The following is a 17,056-nucleotide window of genomic DNA, read 5'->3' as shown; positions in this document are numbered from 1 at the left end:
CAGCAGGGTCCTGGCAGAGGAATGACCCACACACGACAAATGAATCTCACTTTAAACACGAGCATTCGAAACAAAATAATGGAGGAGAAACACCCAGTAGTCCACTTGCCCTCCTGCACAGAGATCACAAGATCCTCCATACAGAGAACTTCACAAACACTGAAATTCATCCACAAAACTACTCCAGAAAAACTATACCCTCGGCTTCACCAAGGGCAAATTGGACAAGAGCCAAAATGGGCCGAAAGCAGCCCTGCGGAGAAGGACTTGGGGGTCCTGGTGGGAGAAAACCTGGACATGAGCTGCCTACGTGCACTTGCAGCCCAGGAAGCCAACTGTATCCTGGGCTGCATCCAAAGCAGCATGGCCAGCAGGTGATGGCAGGGATTGCCCCCCTCTACTCCGCCCTCGTGAGACCCTACCTGCAGTGCTGCATCCAGCTCTGGGGTCCTCAGCACAGCAAGGACATGGACCTGTTGGAGCAGGGCCAGAGGAGAGCTGCAAAAATGATCCCAGGGCTGGAGCACCTCTGCTATGAAGAAAGGCTGAAAGAGTTGGGCTGGTTCAGCCTGGAGAAGAGAAGGCTCTGGGCAGACCTCATTACAGCCTTTCAATATAACAGAGAAAAGTTTTACGATAAGGGTGGTGAGGCAGTGGCCCAGGGTGCCCAGAGAAGCTGTGGATGCCCCATCCCTGGAGGGGTTCAAGGCCAGGCTGGATGAGGCTTTGGGCAACCTGGGCTGGTGGGAGGTGTCCCTGCCCATGGCAGGGGGTGGCACTGGATGGTCTGGAAGGTCCCTTCCAACCCAAACCAGTCTGTGATTCTATGTTTCCATGAAATGTCAAACTGCGTATTCTAGACTTTGTGAGCTATATGGTGTGAAGAGGCAGGAAAATGCACCAGGGGTTAGACCTCTGCAGGGCAGGAGTGACACCATGTGGCAATTTGCTTTAACAGGAGCACTGAGCTCCTAACAAGTGTCAAACTAATTCAGCCAACAGCTATTAATCCTGTTTAAATTAAGCAGTGTAGGATCTTACCTGCTCTGGACTGCTAATGTTTTATTAGAAAAAAAAGGTCCAGGGTAGTGTGAAATGTCCATTTGAAACTTCAAAATGTATTTGCAAATACTTTTTTATAACATGACGGTTGACTATTAAGCATCTGGTATAGGCATAATCCTGATGCTGGACATCCCACAGCCCAAGTTCCCTCGCTAAAACTCCACTCAGCCCCATGTGGTAAAAAAATGAGAGTAGGAGATGAAACAGGAGCCAAACACTCCAAGGAACAGTAATGTTTCATTCCCAGCTTCTCAGAAATGTTTTTCATTTGCTACGACAAGCAAGAAGTTCACAGCAGAATGGAAGCAACAGGAAAGTTGCTCACGAGCAGTAAGAATGTCTTTTCTAAAAACAACTGTGCACCTCATCCCTCTTATTACAGGTATATTTTATATATAAGTATCTGAACCTGTACGCACACATGGCCTTTTCATGCCACCAAGAAGAATATCTCAATTTTTAGGCTCATTCTGCATTATATTTCTACACTTTTATGCCGTGCTGCTTTGAAAAGGGAGTAAATGGTCCCACTCAAGAAGCCAGGCCCAAAATCACACTTTTCTTCTCTACAAAAAGAAGCAGGCATGACCCAACAGTGCGGCAGGTCTCGGAGCCAGGATCAGTCCTTATCCATCCCTAACTAGACCTGAACGACATATGCCAAAGTGAGAAAATGCAAACGTTGCACTAAATGTGATTTTGGGCTCCCGCGCGTGCCAGGGTCAGCTGCTGTGCACACAGGCTCTCAGAGTGCCGCACAGCCCAGAGCTCTCCGAGAAGTACACGCAGTAACTTGTTCACCATTACCTCTCAACCACAAGCACCTATATCACCAAAAGCTATCACAGGCATGAACTAAAATTGCTTTCTCTTTCTAGCTGTCTTCAAACTTCCTAGAGCTCTGACCTTCCAGAGCTTTTGTACGACGACGAGCTCTTGCACTTCGTGCCAATGTTTCATTCCTTTGCCATGAGAATGATCCACTGGGCTGTATAATCATTATTTTTCCTTTTTGATTTTGTCATCAAACTGGAAGCAAATACATTTGGATCAGCTTCAAAATCTTTCCTCCTCCCCCCATAGTCCCCTAGATTTGATTTCAGGCCTTTCTAATGAAGCTCTACAAGGGCACCACAGGATTGAGCGTGAGTCTCCCAGAGCAAACGGGCACGCAGCGATGCTCCCACATGCTTTCTGTTCAGTGACCCATGGCACGGGAGACGCAGACTTTATCTCGGATTCCCACCCACAATCTATCATCTTCCACAGCAGGGAAGACTGGAGCCTATGTGGAAGTCCCAAATCACTGCCATGATCACCAAACCAAACAAGTAATATTTATTCCATCTGCGAGTATTTGATTCATTTTAAGTTCCCATTCAGCAAGGGACTGCCAAATTTGATTTAAGAGAGATTATCTAAATGCACACTTGAAAACAAGAGTAAACTCAATTAAAACTTTCAGAGTGATAAAAGCTTTTCAAATTTATCTGCTGTGAGCAATTCTTGGATTAACAGATTCCAAATCCAGTATACGTGCTGGAAGGATTCACATTGTACAGTTCTGCAAATATCTGTAGATGTGCCAAGATGCTGCCTGTGAGAGTTCGTGGAATATATTTTAGTATTACTGAAATTAAAATCATTCTCTTCCGAAACATCTGCAAAAAAGCAGCATTTCACACTGGAATCTCTTCTTCATGTTTATCCATTCCTGAACTAAATACCTTCCAGAAGACTGAGCTTGGTGTGGAAAAGCAGGGATGTGCTTTTTTTATTCTTCTTATTAGAATCTTAATTAACTTTTTTGGAGATACTCACATGAACAAAAGCCGTGGGATTTTGGAAGCACTAGCTTGTAGGCACACTGTTTGCACCATCACAACAGGACATTGCCACTGCTAAAGGCTCACAGTGCAATGAAGAATGCACTCCCAAAACCACGCATTTAGGAAGCTAGTAAAGGTGAAAAGCAAAATGGATCTGATACTGGCCCCAGTCTGCCAGGTGAACAACGCAAACTGGATTTGATTAATGTACTGGTTGTTAATCAATGAACCGATAACCAATTTCTACACTGATGTGAGAGTCAAAATGCTTATCAAGACCCTTTCAAGGCTATCTGGTCCAGAATTTATCACAGCTGCCCCACTTCAGGAAGATTAAAACATTATACCCATATACACACACACTTCAGAGTCCCGTTCACCCACATCTACAACAACATTCAGCAGCAGTCAGGGTAAGATTAGAGAGGCCTGTTGCATGGTGGAAAATAAACAGAAAAGAGTTTGAGCAACTTACTCCTCTTGCGTGGTAAACATATCAAAACAGCCGTTTGCCAGCATTTGGTCCAGCATTGTCAGGAGAGGTACAGACACCCTGACAAAAGAAAATGATTTATCAATGTAAATATACTTCTTGGCATACATATATACACTATTTTTAATTAGAAGCAAGGAAAGAAACTTCCTATCTACCTACACATATTTAAATTAGAACTCTAATTTACACAGAGGAGGGTTGCTTGGTAACTTCTGTGTGTTGGCTAAATCATCCTTGTTGGCTGAGAGGGGGAGATTCCGTTACAGCCAAAAGGAAAAAACCTAATTAACAACACGCCTGGTTTAAACTTGCAGGGTCCTGAAAAAACAATTAACAGTAGTAGAAAATATTAATTTATTTTCTAGTATAAACAACGTATTCCACAAAATGTTATCAGAAGCTACAACACCTTCTCACTACAGGTAACTACCAAATGAACCAACACACAACATGTCAGGCAGGATAACTATGGTCATGTTTTCTCTTTCAACAGCTGAGACAAGAAACAAAATAAAACTGAAAATTCTATTAATAGTTGCGGGATTTTTCCCCTAGGGAATATTCTCTATTTTGCACATGTTTGATAAATGCGGCTTAAAGAAATTAACCTCATTATGCAGAATGACTCACCTTTAAAGACAAATCTTCACAAGAAAATTATACTTCAAATATTTGTGAAAAAAACACTATTTAAACAAAATGCAGGCTGGACTACACTGAAAAGTGTGCAGCAAAATAGAATCCCCAATATCGCACTATATAAAAACGGGTGCTTATCACATTATGTGCAATATTAAACTATAGTAACTGCAAAGTATTCCACCACCACTCCTTTGTTATATGTTTTACCAAAGTGCCCAACAGCTGTGTTAAAGCAAATTTACACAGCTCAGGCATCCAGGCCCATTCAGAAAGTGCCTGACTTCAAGTAGTCCTGCTGTTAAAGATCAAAAAGCAAAAGAAAAACATTACCGGTCATTCCGCAGGTTGTCCTCAAAGACCTTTAGCAACGTCTCACAAAAACTCTGCATAGCACAGGAATCATTCTTGATTTTCTTCATGTAGTCAAAAAGGCTCTGGGCAGAGTATCGGAGCTACGAGAGAAGGAACCTCCAATGAAGGCAGAGGGAATAAACCCCGCTGCAACGCAGGGAAACGAGGGCTACACGGAATTATGCTTATCCCTCTGTACACCTGCACTGGGAACCCACTCTTCCAACAGCAGCTGTGTGTATAAATTAGGCATCAACATTCGACAGGAAGGTGGCTGTTTTACTTTCATCAACCCTTTTCCAAGGAAGGGGTTTTCTCCTTTTTAAGTTTTGCCACCATAGGCAAAAAGACCACATTAAAGGTTCATCATTTTCTTTCTCTCAAAATAAAACATCCTCAAACCGCTATGATTATTCTGCTTTACTTCAAATAATAATATTGTTATGGCTCTGAAAGTTGAAGAGTACACAAGAAGTTCAAGAGGTAATATTTATTAAACACGCTGATGTAATTGAAAAATGCCGGCAAGCTCCTGGGCACATGGTGCAGGCCGCACAAACCAGCAGTAAACTCGGGTTAAAAATTAAAAACAACTCAGAAATAATGACTCTTGGTTTAGCTTTCTGATGTGAATCAGCGAGTTTTGAAAGATGGCAGGAGGAGGTTCAGGGCTCAGCTGGAAGCCGTCCAGTCGGGTCACACCAGCTGTCTGGTATCATGGGCTGCAGCCTTCACGCTCGGTCCCCACTCCCGAGGATTTTTTGCGTGGCCGCAAGCCAGGCCGGCGTCACCTCTCCCAGATCTTCGGGGCAGGAGGGGAGCGCAGAGGCTCCGTGGGATCCCCCTTTCCTGCGGGATCCATGCCCCCAGGCAGCTACCGGCACATCCTTGAGCAGCGGGACAAGGACTGCAACCGGCTATATGGGCATCACTACTCATGCTCACATTCTGCATTTCTGGAAGAGGCAGGAATTTTAGTTTCCAGGCTCATTTTTTAACTATTAATTGACTTCCCCTGAGGACGAGAGAGGAAGAGTCTGTACTGAAGATGTTAAGCAGTTTTTTTCCCTAACGGTTGTCTCCTCGCAGCCCCCGCTATCTGAACAGAATTCAGTCTGCTGCACCTAAGGCACCACAAATGGAAGTCGAGCGAATAATTGCTGGAAAGGCCTGGACAAAATCAGCACAACTGCTGAAGGCTCCAGCTTTCATGGAAGCATTTCAGCAGAGAAAGACCCGCTCCCAGAGTCAGAGCATTCCTGTAACACGTGCAGAAGGAACCATGCTACGCTCAATAAGCAACACTGGTTTGGGATCATTTCTAATCCCAACAAATTTACAGCCCTGATGTGGCAGTAGCTTATTTTCCCAGTAACTTCAGAAAAAATTACGTATCGGTTAAATTTTAGCGCAAGTGAAACCACGTCTCCCTTGTTTTATTTGCAACGCTCTTTTTAATAAATCAAATCTTCGGAGGCCCGTAACTCTAACACTCAAGTCAGTGATATTTTATGAGAAGTACGAACATAATAATTCACACTACTATTTTCTTTAAAAAAGGAATGACAGAAATTCTTCTCAAATGTATTTTGCTCTAGAAATGTCAACCAAGAAAACTGGATTTGGGGCCTGTTCCTCCAACCCAAATATGCATTAATTTGCAAACAGTTCGTCACAGTAACCAGATGTTTTAGAACATCACCTACGAACGCCCCAACATTTCCATTTATAAGCACTCACACAGCTGTTCAAAGCCTGGTATTTTCTCCAAACAGTGCGTACAGTCATAAACATAACTGGCAAACAATAAGTCTGTTTGGAGGGAAGTAAACCATAAATCGTATAATGTATTTGGCACATACATAATGTTAACATCCGTGTGCCGTAGACAGGCTTTAATTTTTGTCAGGTGCTTTAACATACACATGCATTCATCGGGCAGTTTTGGAACTGGCTGCTCCAATTGTTACAGGTCTTTGGCATCTTATCCTGGATTCCTGGCACTGGCTCGGGAGAAAACTTAATTTCCCAAATAGGTTGTAGGGGTTTTTTTATTTAAGGTTTTACTTAATATTACTGTAACATTTTAAAATGTAATTTTCACTCTTTATGGGGTGAGGGGAATCATAGGACATTCTGTACTTTGACAAAATTTTAGATGTAGTGTAGTTGAACAATCATGAAATTATATCAAAATTATATCCCAACCCCTGAAACTACAGGGTTTGTGAACTGGAGAAAGAACACCATTGTATAGTTCTGATCTCCATATACTGAGAGGATATTTTATGCAGCCATAAGAAATATGCATCATTGTGGGCCAGATATATAAATAGAAGATTCTTTTACATAGAGAAAGTGCCCTTTCAACCAAGGCAGCGTTGCAGAATGCCAAATCCCAAAGGGGATGACATCTTCTGTTTTTCCAGATTACTTCAAATGCTTGAGCTACAATTCTTTCAGCAACCATGCTGCCACCAAAATATTTCTGAGATACCCCACACAGCTCATTTCAGAAAATCTCTTTAAAAAGCAAAACAAAGAACTACTCTTGCTAAATATACTGCAGAGCAATTTCAACCACGGAAGAATAGCCACTGACCACTGAATTACAATAGAGCCTTTCTCCTACTAACTCCCCAAGATGATTTAAAGACAAATCGCCATTTGAGCTCAGATTATCTTGCAGTATATGAGTATCTTCTAACTTTCTAAATTCTATGTCCACATGTGTATGTGTGTATGTATTTTTTTAAGTGAGGAGGAAGAAAGGAGAGATCACAAAAACACAGACAACTTCTTGCAAGAATACGTATGTGAATAATCTTTTTCCTTTATCCAAGATTTTAAAAATCTGCTTCTTCATATGGATTTAATAGGAACATTTCTTAAAATTTTCTCTTAATGTTTTAAATCAGTCCCTGGATATTCAGTAAGGAGCACTACAGGCTTTGACAGAATAGTTTGAAACACAAGTCATAATAAGACACATCATTTCTAATTTATATATCACATTTTAAATATTAAATGTATTTCAGCACACAGTGTAGAATCCCAAGTACCCTATACTTTGAGCCTCCCTTGCACTTCTATCTGGCTCGAAAGAGAATTAGGTCATCTTCTTTCAAAAGCCAAAGCCCTTGAGAATATTTTAACCGGAACAAGCCTTTAGCATGAAAGAAAAATGCAGGGTCACAGAAAGTTAACATTTCAAAATCATATTTTGAAAACAGTACAGAAAGTTTCCCTTAAATATACTGGCAGATGGTAACAAGGGAAGGGAGCTAGAAGTAACTGAACTGTTTACACTTTCCAAAACCAAGCACAACCAGAACTCAAAAAAAAAAAAAAAAAAAATTTTTTTATATATATATTTAAATGTTGAATAAGAACTTTCCTCAAACCTCAGTTAGCAGTCAGAATGTCTGCTCCTCCACAACTTTCCTCCCTTTTTATACTTGTACATATAACTTTGGTTTTGGTGGAGCCTCCTATAATTAACTGTGTTTGACCAAAAGCTGAATTTCATGTGCATGTCTGCTATTAAAAAAATCTGTTAAGAGTTACATTGTCTATCCGATAATTATTGTCACAAACCAATAAGCATATGTTTTCAAAGTTTTAAAAAATCCGTTGCTATATAATTAGAAACATTTTAGAATCATTAAAATTCTCAAAACTGGTTTAAATATATGAGACTGCACAGACACCAAACCCTCAGCTACATGAAACCCAGAGGCCTGTGGCCATCTCTGGATCAGGAGCACAGAACCCATGGCACCAGGCAAAACCTGGCATTGGGGCACATTCTGAACAGCGGAAGCCAAGGGAGCCAAGTTCAGAATGATTACCTCCTTCCTTCTGTGAACCCAGCAGGAGCTGTTCTGTCTCCACAAAAACTATTTTGCCCAACACCTACCACTTTTCTACCAGCTTTCTTCATTAGACATGGCAATCTTAATTAGAAACAAACACTGCTGAGGTGCTGACTCATGACCTCCTCCTCCTGTTACAGGGCCACTGCAATGTAAAGATTTAACTGACAGTCCAGAATATTCTGCTACTGGTCTGATATTTCTCTGCAGCGTCATCTTGAATCTCATATTGAACCGTGTCTTTACCCCAACAGCTGTTTTCATATAGGTTACATCTTTAGCTATATCAAGTAACAAAAAAGCAAGAAGCCAAATACCTTGAAACCAAGAATTCTGAAACTAGCAAGACAAGCTGCAATATAAGGACAGGCTACACTAAAATGATAATAAAGTCTGGAAGATTTTGGCAGCGTAAGAGATTACCAAAACCAGTAATAAAGGCACTGTTCATGCACAGAGGATTGAAATAGAGATTGCAAAGCACAGAGGACTCAGACATTTGAATGGTAGTTTTTCATAATGTAACTTTTGGTAACAATTTGGTACTTTTATAGAAAGTGTATCAAATTAACAAAAAAAATCTGAACATACTTTTAACACATTTTGACAACTAATTATTAATACCTTGTATCATTTCCTAATTAAAAAAACCCCATCAAATAAAACAGAACAGGTTACAAATGAAAACAGGGATTCACCACATTTAAAAAGAGCAACCACTTCGCATTTAGCCACAACATTTAGCAAGCTGAATGGCTCTTCCTCTCTTAAGAGCTTGGAAAGGCGAGCAAATAAACTTAAGAGGTGACTGAGCTAACAGGCTGGAACACTCAGCGTCTATCAGGTCAGGAAATGAGAAACAAAGTGTCCTCACTCCTTGTTACCTGCATGTTCAATAACTGAAGAAAATACTTTTAAATATGAAAAATATAAAGCCCATCAGGTTTACAAGTATGACTTCATTTCTTTTAAAAAATCTTACATCTGAAATTCTCAGATGTATATATATTCTCTGAATAACTATCTGCAATACCCATTGTAACAGACTAAACAGTCAACAATTTCTCCCACCAAACAGGAAAGTCATTCTGCTTTCTTACCGTTGTCTCTGTTAATCCACCAACAGACACTGTGAGACCCAAAAGCACATAGTACTGGTACACTGGCAAAGCCAAAAGCTGGGTGATTTGAGGGAAAGCTTCTGATGCGGCATTCCAGTTTACAGTCTCTTTCTCTGACCTGGGGAAAGGGGAAGGAAAAAAAAAAAACCCAACTTTGATGTGTGCACTGTCTTTATTCTCCGCACATTCCTATCATAGCAGCTCATCCTCAAGCAGCATGTTTGTGAAGAAAGTCTGAATTACCTAAAAATCAAATTAATCATTGTTCTTTAAGCATATCAGGAAAATACAAATCAAAACTTCAGCCACTGACAGAAAAGTGCAGCAATCTTCAAGTCCTTGTTCTGATTCCGATCAGGGATTTGAACCGCAGTTTCCTTTTCACGTGCACTTTTCGCTACACTGAGAATACAAGTTCTTGCGTTCCACTCCCTCAATATGCACAGCAGGCATTTGGACACAGAAATTACATCAGGTTGCTTGTGTTAGGTGTAACTGTGTACATGCATCTTTTTATTGTCACTGGTTTAGGATATCTTCTTCAATATATTACCTTGGAAATATCCTCTCTAGCTCTTCTCGATGAGGTATGTGTGGAACTGGAGGCTGGTCAAAATGTAAAAGAGTAAGGAACACTGATCCTGCATGAGCTCGAAATTTATCAATTTTTTCAGCGGACTGTTGGGCCAGCCAGCACATAATCTGTTTGCAGCTACAAAGAAGAAAACAATCACATAATTTAATCAGTAGAATGTGTACTCAAATTTAAAATTGTTGCAATTATACAAAAAATATCCTTCTATGAAAATATTCTGGTTTAATTCTTAAAAATAAATGTACAAATGATTTAAGACATCAACATGGTGACAGAATCTTTAAAGCTTTGTCCTCCATAAATCAATTTAAAAATGTCATGACATTAATATTACACAATATTTTATATTCACCTAAAAAGATAAGAAGGTGCTTTATGGTTTGCATGAACTCCCACATTTCAGATGGAAATAGAGTGGGAACCTTGAGAAAAGCACATTTTCAAGCAGAAAATTGCATACATACCAGAGGACAAGATCTATTTCAAATCTCATATATCCCAAATTAATTACATCTTCAACTCTGGCTAGTTTTTAACTGTATCCTATTTTGCTCACATTCATAACTGAACTCTCATCTACAAAATATTGTTCCATGAGACCCTTTACACCTTCAGAAAGGACACCTAATGATAGTAAAAGCAGCTACAGTAGGACCCAGAATATTTAGAAAATGTGATCCAGCTGGCTGGAATATTTTTCTAAGTCTCATGTGAATGATCTATGTCTGCAGCAGACCAGTAGGAGGAAGCCTCTAGACAACGGGCACTGCCTGAGTAGCGTATTCCTACAGAATTCAGTATTTTCCTTCGAAGTTTGGGCTTTTTAAAATTTTTTAAAAAATCAAGTATATATTCAGCTAAGTATTGGGCATGTTCTGTCCATAAACCAACAGCATTATTAGGAAAGTTTTGCTGCAGCTCAAGCTATGCTTAAAAACACGTAAGTATTCTTGTTTGTTTGTTTGTTTTACTATTGGGAGTATTGTATAATGAAATTAAAAATCAGAATCTCAGTGTAAATTATGTTTTTCTGTATTTCCTTACTAATAATTCTAAAAAGAAAACAGAAATTAATATAGACTCATCTCCACATTTTATCACGTTCCAAATTAACGCTGTGATGCTCTGGATAAGCAGGCAAGTTTGCTTTCTGTTTAAGTGAACAATACTGGCAAGCTCTGCAGAGGCGGCAAGTACAGACCCAATCTCACAGAGGCACTGTATTCAAAGGTGGGACTGCCACCCAGTTTCTCTGAAAAGCAGACACAATATTCTCAGCTTCTGTATGGGTGAAAGTTTGATGCACTTCTATCAAAAGTTCTGTCACACTTGATAAAGGAGTAAATATACAATATGTAAACAAAACTTTCTTGTAAGGACTAGAATGCAGTTGTAAGAGATAAGACACAAACAGTACAAGTAGCATACACGTTGGCATTAAATAACTCCGCTTCGTTCTGAACCAGCAGAAGCGTCACTTCCATTAAACTTGTCATAGCAGCTTCACGTACCCTGTCGAAACAGACATACATTACAGCAGTTCTAGCAGTATTTATTTAAATACATACATTGGCAATTAAGTTAAACAGACACTGGCAAAGAATTCAAAACAAGTAAAGCATTGACCCCTGAGAGCAGCTATGATATTTTTGGGAGGAAGAGGACTGTGTACCGTCACTTCCATTAAACTTGTCATAGCAGCTTCACGTACCCTGTCGAAACAGACATACATTACAGCAGTTCTAGCAGTATTTATTTAAATACATACATTGGCAATTAAGTTAAACAGACACTGGCAAAGAATTCAAAACAAGTAAAGCATTGACCCCTGAGAGCAGCTATGATATTTTTGGGAGGAAGAGGACTGTGTACAGCTGTACCCCCCGGCCCCATCCTGTGAAGCCACATGTCCACTGAGAGTACAACAGTTATCCTGGTTTCCAGGCAAGCCCCCTGCCTCACCATCTTATTTTTTATTCCAGCCAGATGTCGTTAGGTTTATTATTTATTTTAAGAAGGTTAAAACTGATAACTATTAGTAATACTTAGTGTGCGAGTAGATGTATTTAAACGTAAGTGCTTCGTCTGCTTCAAATCACCTTCTAAAAAGGCCAACCCATACTTTGACAAGATATTTAAACACTGTTAAGAGTCATATTCTTGTAAAGTTTCAAGCTTAAGACTTCTAACATTTTTTTAAAAAGTGATTCAGAATGGCTTCAGTGGCTAAATAATAATTAGTTTTATGGAAAAAAGATTAGCTAAAGTGACACTAGTTTGTGCTTGAAGCGCATGTTATTTATATGATGAAGATTTTCTGCCTTCAAAATGTCTAAATCTAGTCTCAATATAAAAGAAAGATAAAGAGTGTAATTTCAATCAAAACCCAAAATCAATACACTTGTTTTAAACCAGAAGCCTTGTCAATAAATGAGTTGTTAAAAGTAGTTTCTTTCTTGAGATAGGGGCAGCACCATGGCAGATCCTCAGATGGTTACATGATTCCAGAGGAGACCAGGATCAACACATTCATCACATTAGTCACTCATGGTAATGTTAGCCTTTCTCAGTGATAATTAAAATTATATATAAAAGTATATGAAAAGGTACTTCTCTACTGTGAAAAGACATACTCTTGTTTCTGATTTCCAAAACAAGCTGAAAATAGTTGCCTATCCAATCTAAAACTGGGTGGGACATTTGTTATAATGGTGAAAAAGGTAAATTACATCATTTTTTCCTAAGTAATTTAATACAAGTTTGGCAATCTTTCATCAAAGGATGTTTTTCTACTTTTTTCATATAGTATCTGACTCTTAGATATTCAAGTCTAACACCTGTAGACAGATTGGACAAGTCCCAGCAAACAATCTGTCAAAGGAAAAGTAAAGTTAGCATATGGAAAGCAAAGTTGGTTAAACTTTCCCACGATTCCATTAAAGAAACACAAAAATTACACACCAAAGAAAAGGTCTCTCCAGAGACCTCCCCATATCTTTCCATCTTAGTCAGTGGTTTAAAAGAAACAGAATGAGAAAACATTCATATTTGGGAGGCCACAAAAATATTTAGGAGACAACAGTTTGCTGTGAGAAAGGATTCCCTTCCCCCTTTAATTTACATGTTTCTTGACTTGATTTCGGCTGGAGCTGCCAAAGAAGAATCTGGTGCTTAAAGCACATTTGAATGTTAATGGGTGTTGGGAACTTAATTTCCTTAGGTTTTCTTTGAAAATGTCCACTTTGTAGAGTTTTGTTTTTAAATTAAGACATAAACAGAAGGATAAACAATAGGTATGGGGAACGTAAGTGAGAGCTGTCAGACGTGGAAGTTAACTTGAATGCCTAATTACACTCAGTCAGCTTCTTATCTACTTCAGTATCTCACCTAATTTTGAAAGCAAAAAGCTTAGTATCTCTTCTCCTTCTCTGACTCTTCAACCCTATATGGTTGCTCTTACTTTTTCTTTCAGCTACACCTGTGTCCACCTTGCGTTACTAAGTTCTCTGAGCACAGACCCATTCACCTCCCCCTTGCTTCTTTGGCAGCTGAGGAAGGAGAGGGAAAGCCAAGCTCCTTCCCTCGTGCAAGCTGGAGTGATCTGATCTTGATCCTTACTAGTTTGCATCCTTCTTTCTTCTTCTTCTAAGTTTGAGATGTCAAACACGCCTACTTTTCTCTGATTTCTTGTCCTGTGTTATTATGCCCTGCCATATGGCAATTTCAACAACAGGTAGGGAAGGCTGAGGAGCTGGGTATCATTATACAAAACAAGAAAAATACAAACACACAAATATTAACTCAGGCTGATAAGATTAGTCTGGATTATTTACCCTGTGTACTTTTCCAACACATTTGTAAATATTTTAGTGAAGTACCCTAAAGGAACAAGGCTAGTCAATTTAAAAAGTGCCCAATACTAACATGGCACAAAATATCTCTCTTTGACTTTGCACAGGTGAAATAATGGAAAATCTAAACTTATAGAACAGTCAATAATACCACAGCACAATTTATTAAGTTTTTATCCATCTCAGTTAGAGCTACCATCCTTCAAAATTTGCCACTAACATGTTATGCAACTGCTCCCTCTCCTGGCAAAAAATCCCCACAACACGAACGAATAGGAGTGTTCAACAAGTAAATGTACTATCTCAGAGAAACAGAGATAATGTCGTAAAATCTCTGTACTTTTTACAACTAAACACATTCCTGATATTCACTAAAATAAAATCCAGAATAAGGCTGAACTTCAGTTTAAAACACAATAGTCCCCATCTTCCCAGCTTCCAAGGCAAGGGACAAATTCTTGTCAGCCTTTCCTCTCACTTCCTACTCCTTTTCTGCCAGTGCACTTCTACCTATACCCAAACCACCAAAAGCTGGGAGCTATCTATTTCTAACAGGGTTTGAAAATACACCAGTTTTTAATTAGACAGCAAACACAAGTAAGTTTACGTCTCTGTTTGTAAGGCATCTTACCATCCACCAACATCTCCTCGGCTGTCTGTGGTGTAGTCATTCACACCACTAAGGAGTGTAGCATAAATCTGAGCAATGTTATCTTTGCAGACATACTCCTCCGGGGATCCTTCTCCCTTTACACCTACTGTCTGGCAAACCCTTTAAAAAGAGAAAGTGGGGGGAGAAACATTAAGATGATAGCTTTGTTCTGTTGCTTAATAAAAATTCCCCAGATACACAATATTCTAAACACCTGTAACATCTGCCTCAACAGCACACAGAATATTTCTGAGCCTACTGTATTATAGCTGACCAGAGGACTTCTGATCAGCATTCAGGTTTAAAGGAACACTGGTAAGGCAAAAAACTCAGCAGATAAGCAGACTGGTTTTATGTCTATAATACTACACAAAGGAGTATGCTTGAAGTACCTGTCAGTTTCTGAACTTGCCTTAAAATGAAGCAAGCAAGAAGAGCAATGGACTAATATAATGTGCATTGAATTTGACATCAACAAACTTCTTTACATTGAAGGCCTAGTTAACAAGAGAAAGATTTTTTTTTTTTTGCACTGTAGCAGTTTAAGAGCACGTATACTATGATACCGTTAACACTAACTACACTGTGGCATGTCACAACAGAAAATAATCCTTTAGAGAAAAGGTACAATTTCTCTAAACCAATTCAATCTTCCTGCTCAGAAAATGGAAAAAAAATATATTCTTCCTCCTCACTAAAGCTCACTAAAACGCAGCCCACGAGAAAGGTGAACTTTAAAATATACTCTAGCTATTCAAAGAATTGATTTAAAAAAACCCACACCACCATCAGAGTTGTACTCCATCCCCAGATGTGTGATAATTCTCTGAACCAAAGGTATATTGAATAATGCAGATGCCATAGTCCCCCACTAAAAATGCACGTGTCACGGTGTAACTGATTTCAAGAACCACGCTGTAACAGAAAGCAGAATGAACAGGAGAAAATGACCTTTAAGGTTCCTCCCAACCCAAACCATTCTATGATTCTGTGAAAACTTCTAGAGAAAAAATTAATATTAGAAAAAAATAAAGATGATTAACATACTTTGCAATTGCTATCAGGGCATCTCTTCTGGATTCTGCAAAGCTCACGTTTCCAGAGGAAATTAAGGTAACTTTTTTCAAACCTTCCAAAACCTGAAAAAAATACAAAATTTGAAATATTTAAATCCAATGCATTATTTATAAGTTAGATATCGTATTAAAATGAGCTTAATCACACATGAGAGAACCAAGCAGTTAACAGTGTCAGCAAGCCTCACTTTTCCCTTTAGACAGATGTTCCGTGGCAAAGGGATAATTCAATCTCTGGCATCTCCATTAACACTACTAAAGCAACACTAAGCTTTAATTATCAGAATCAGGGCAGACTAAACTAATGATGATTTTCTGGAGTTACTGTACATTACAATCCAAACCCCTTTCACAAAGACCTTTAATTACGATCATTATTATTTATTTGATTACGATCATAGGTTTAATTCAAAATACTGTGTGCCCTCTCTTCCCATTACAATGACCATATTTTCTCACCTGTTGGAGCCTGCCCTTTAGCAGAAATCTTGGAAGGGCACCAAGAGCTCGTGAAAAGCCACAACGAATCATTTCCTCTGTGTTTTGTAGTTCTGAAACATACTGTGTCACCAGCTCATCTACAAAAAAAATAGTCGCTTTTCACTCTGCAATTGTATCACATCATTATCATTACATATTTGACTAACAAAAAAATAAAACAGGAAAGGATCCCCCAAACAAAGCAGCTAGAAAATGTTAGAATTTATTAAACTAAAATACAGAAAAACTTAATTTCCTACAGAAAAAAGATAAAAATTTGAAATGTTCACCGTTACATGAATCAATTCTTATTTTCTAAGTACGAAGTCAGATTTTTAGACAGACTAATTCTAGTCATTCAGAGAGAGAAAAGACAAAGTTCGCAAATCTAAAAAAGTTATAATTTAAAAAAAAAAAGCACAAATTTCTGTGCAAACATAGGGGAACAAGTTCTCTTATATCTAAAAGTCATCATTTTCTGTAATTAGAAAAGTATTCCATGTTGGGAAAGAGATGTCTCTGGATTTGTGAAGGTCAGTTATTCAACAGTTTTTCCCCAGAAAAGTCGTAATGGGACTCAGCATTTAAACACATGCACAGATCACACCTAAGCAATGAGATAATTTCATATCGCTTTTTATATAGAGACAAAAATAGAGTTGGGTTTTTTGCAGGAGAAACTCAAAAAGAAGCGACGACTGTGAGATTCTGTGCATCGTTACACAGCGAAACAGGGCCAACGGCTCTACAAACAATAGCACAGACAAAAGGCACAAGAATAAACTGAACTGGGCAAGAAAAATGGAGGCTCAGCAGTGCAGTGAAGTGATACAATGAAAAAAATGAGGATGAATGAAAAGAAAGAAAAAAGAAAAAAGTCAGGAATCTATCTAGGTATTTCTGCTGCAGTCTTTATCACAGACTTAACAGCCAACACTTCCTTTACCAGATTTTTCAGCTACTATATTAAACTCTTCTGTCAAATGCAGAGAAAAACAAGGTACTCCAGAAAACTTCTAAGAA

General features: G+C 38.9%; 1 protein-coding gene across 1 annotated transcript in view; it reads right to left on the bottom strand.

The window, feature by feature from the left end:
• TBCD (tubulin folding cofactor D) overlaps window positions 1–17,056 on the bottom strand; it is a 115,030-nt gene that overhangs the window by 6,536 nt on the left and 91,438 nt on the right. The window contains exons 27-34 of the mRNA XM_010082008.1: window positions 16,013–16,131; window positions 15,525–15,616; window positions 14,457–14,597; window positions 11,403–11,486; window positions 9,933–10,091; window positions 9,359–9,497; window positions 4,363–4,484; window positions 3,370–3,447 (exon numbers count right to left, since the gene is read on the bottom strand). Of these exons, the coding sequence (XP_010080310.1) occupies window positions 3,370–3,447; window positions 4,363–4,484; window positions 9,359–9,497; window positions 9,933–10,091; window positions 11,403–11,486; window positions 14,457–14,597; window positions 15,525–15,616; window positions 16,013–16,131 (934 nt within the window). The remainder of the gene's footprint in view (window positions 1–3,369; window positions 3,448–4,362; window positions 4,485–9,358; window positions 9,498–9,932; window positions 10,092–11,402; window positions 11,487–14,456; window positions 14,598–15,524; window positions 15,617–16,012; window positions 16,132–17,056) is intronic.

This window comes from Pterocles gutturalis, unplaced genomic scaffold, assembly GCF_000699245.1.
Source record: "Pterocles gutturalis isolate BGI_N339 unplaced genomic scaffold, ASM69924v1 scaffold9354, whole genome shotgun sequence".
NCBI lineage: Eukaryota > Metazoa > Chordata > Aves > Pterocliformes > Pteroclidae > Pterocles > Pterocles gutturalis.
This window is presented reverse-complemented; position numbering and strand designations above follow the sequence as displayed.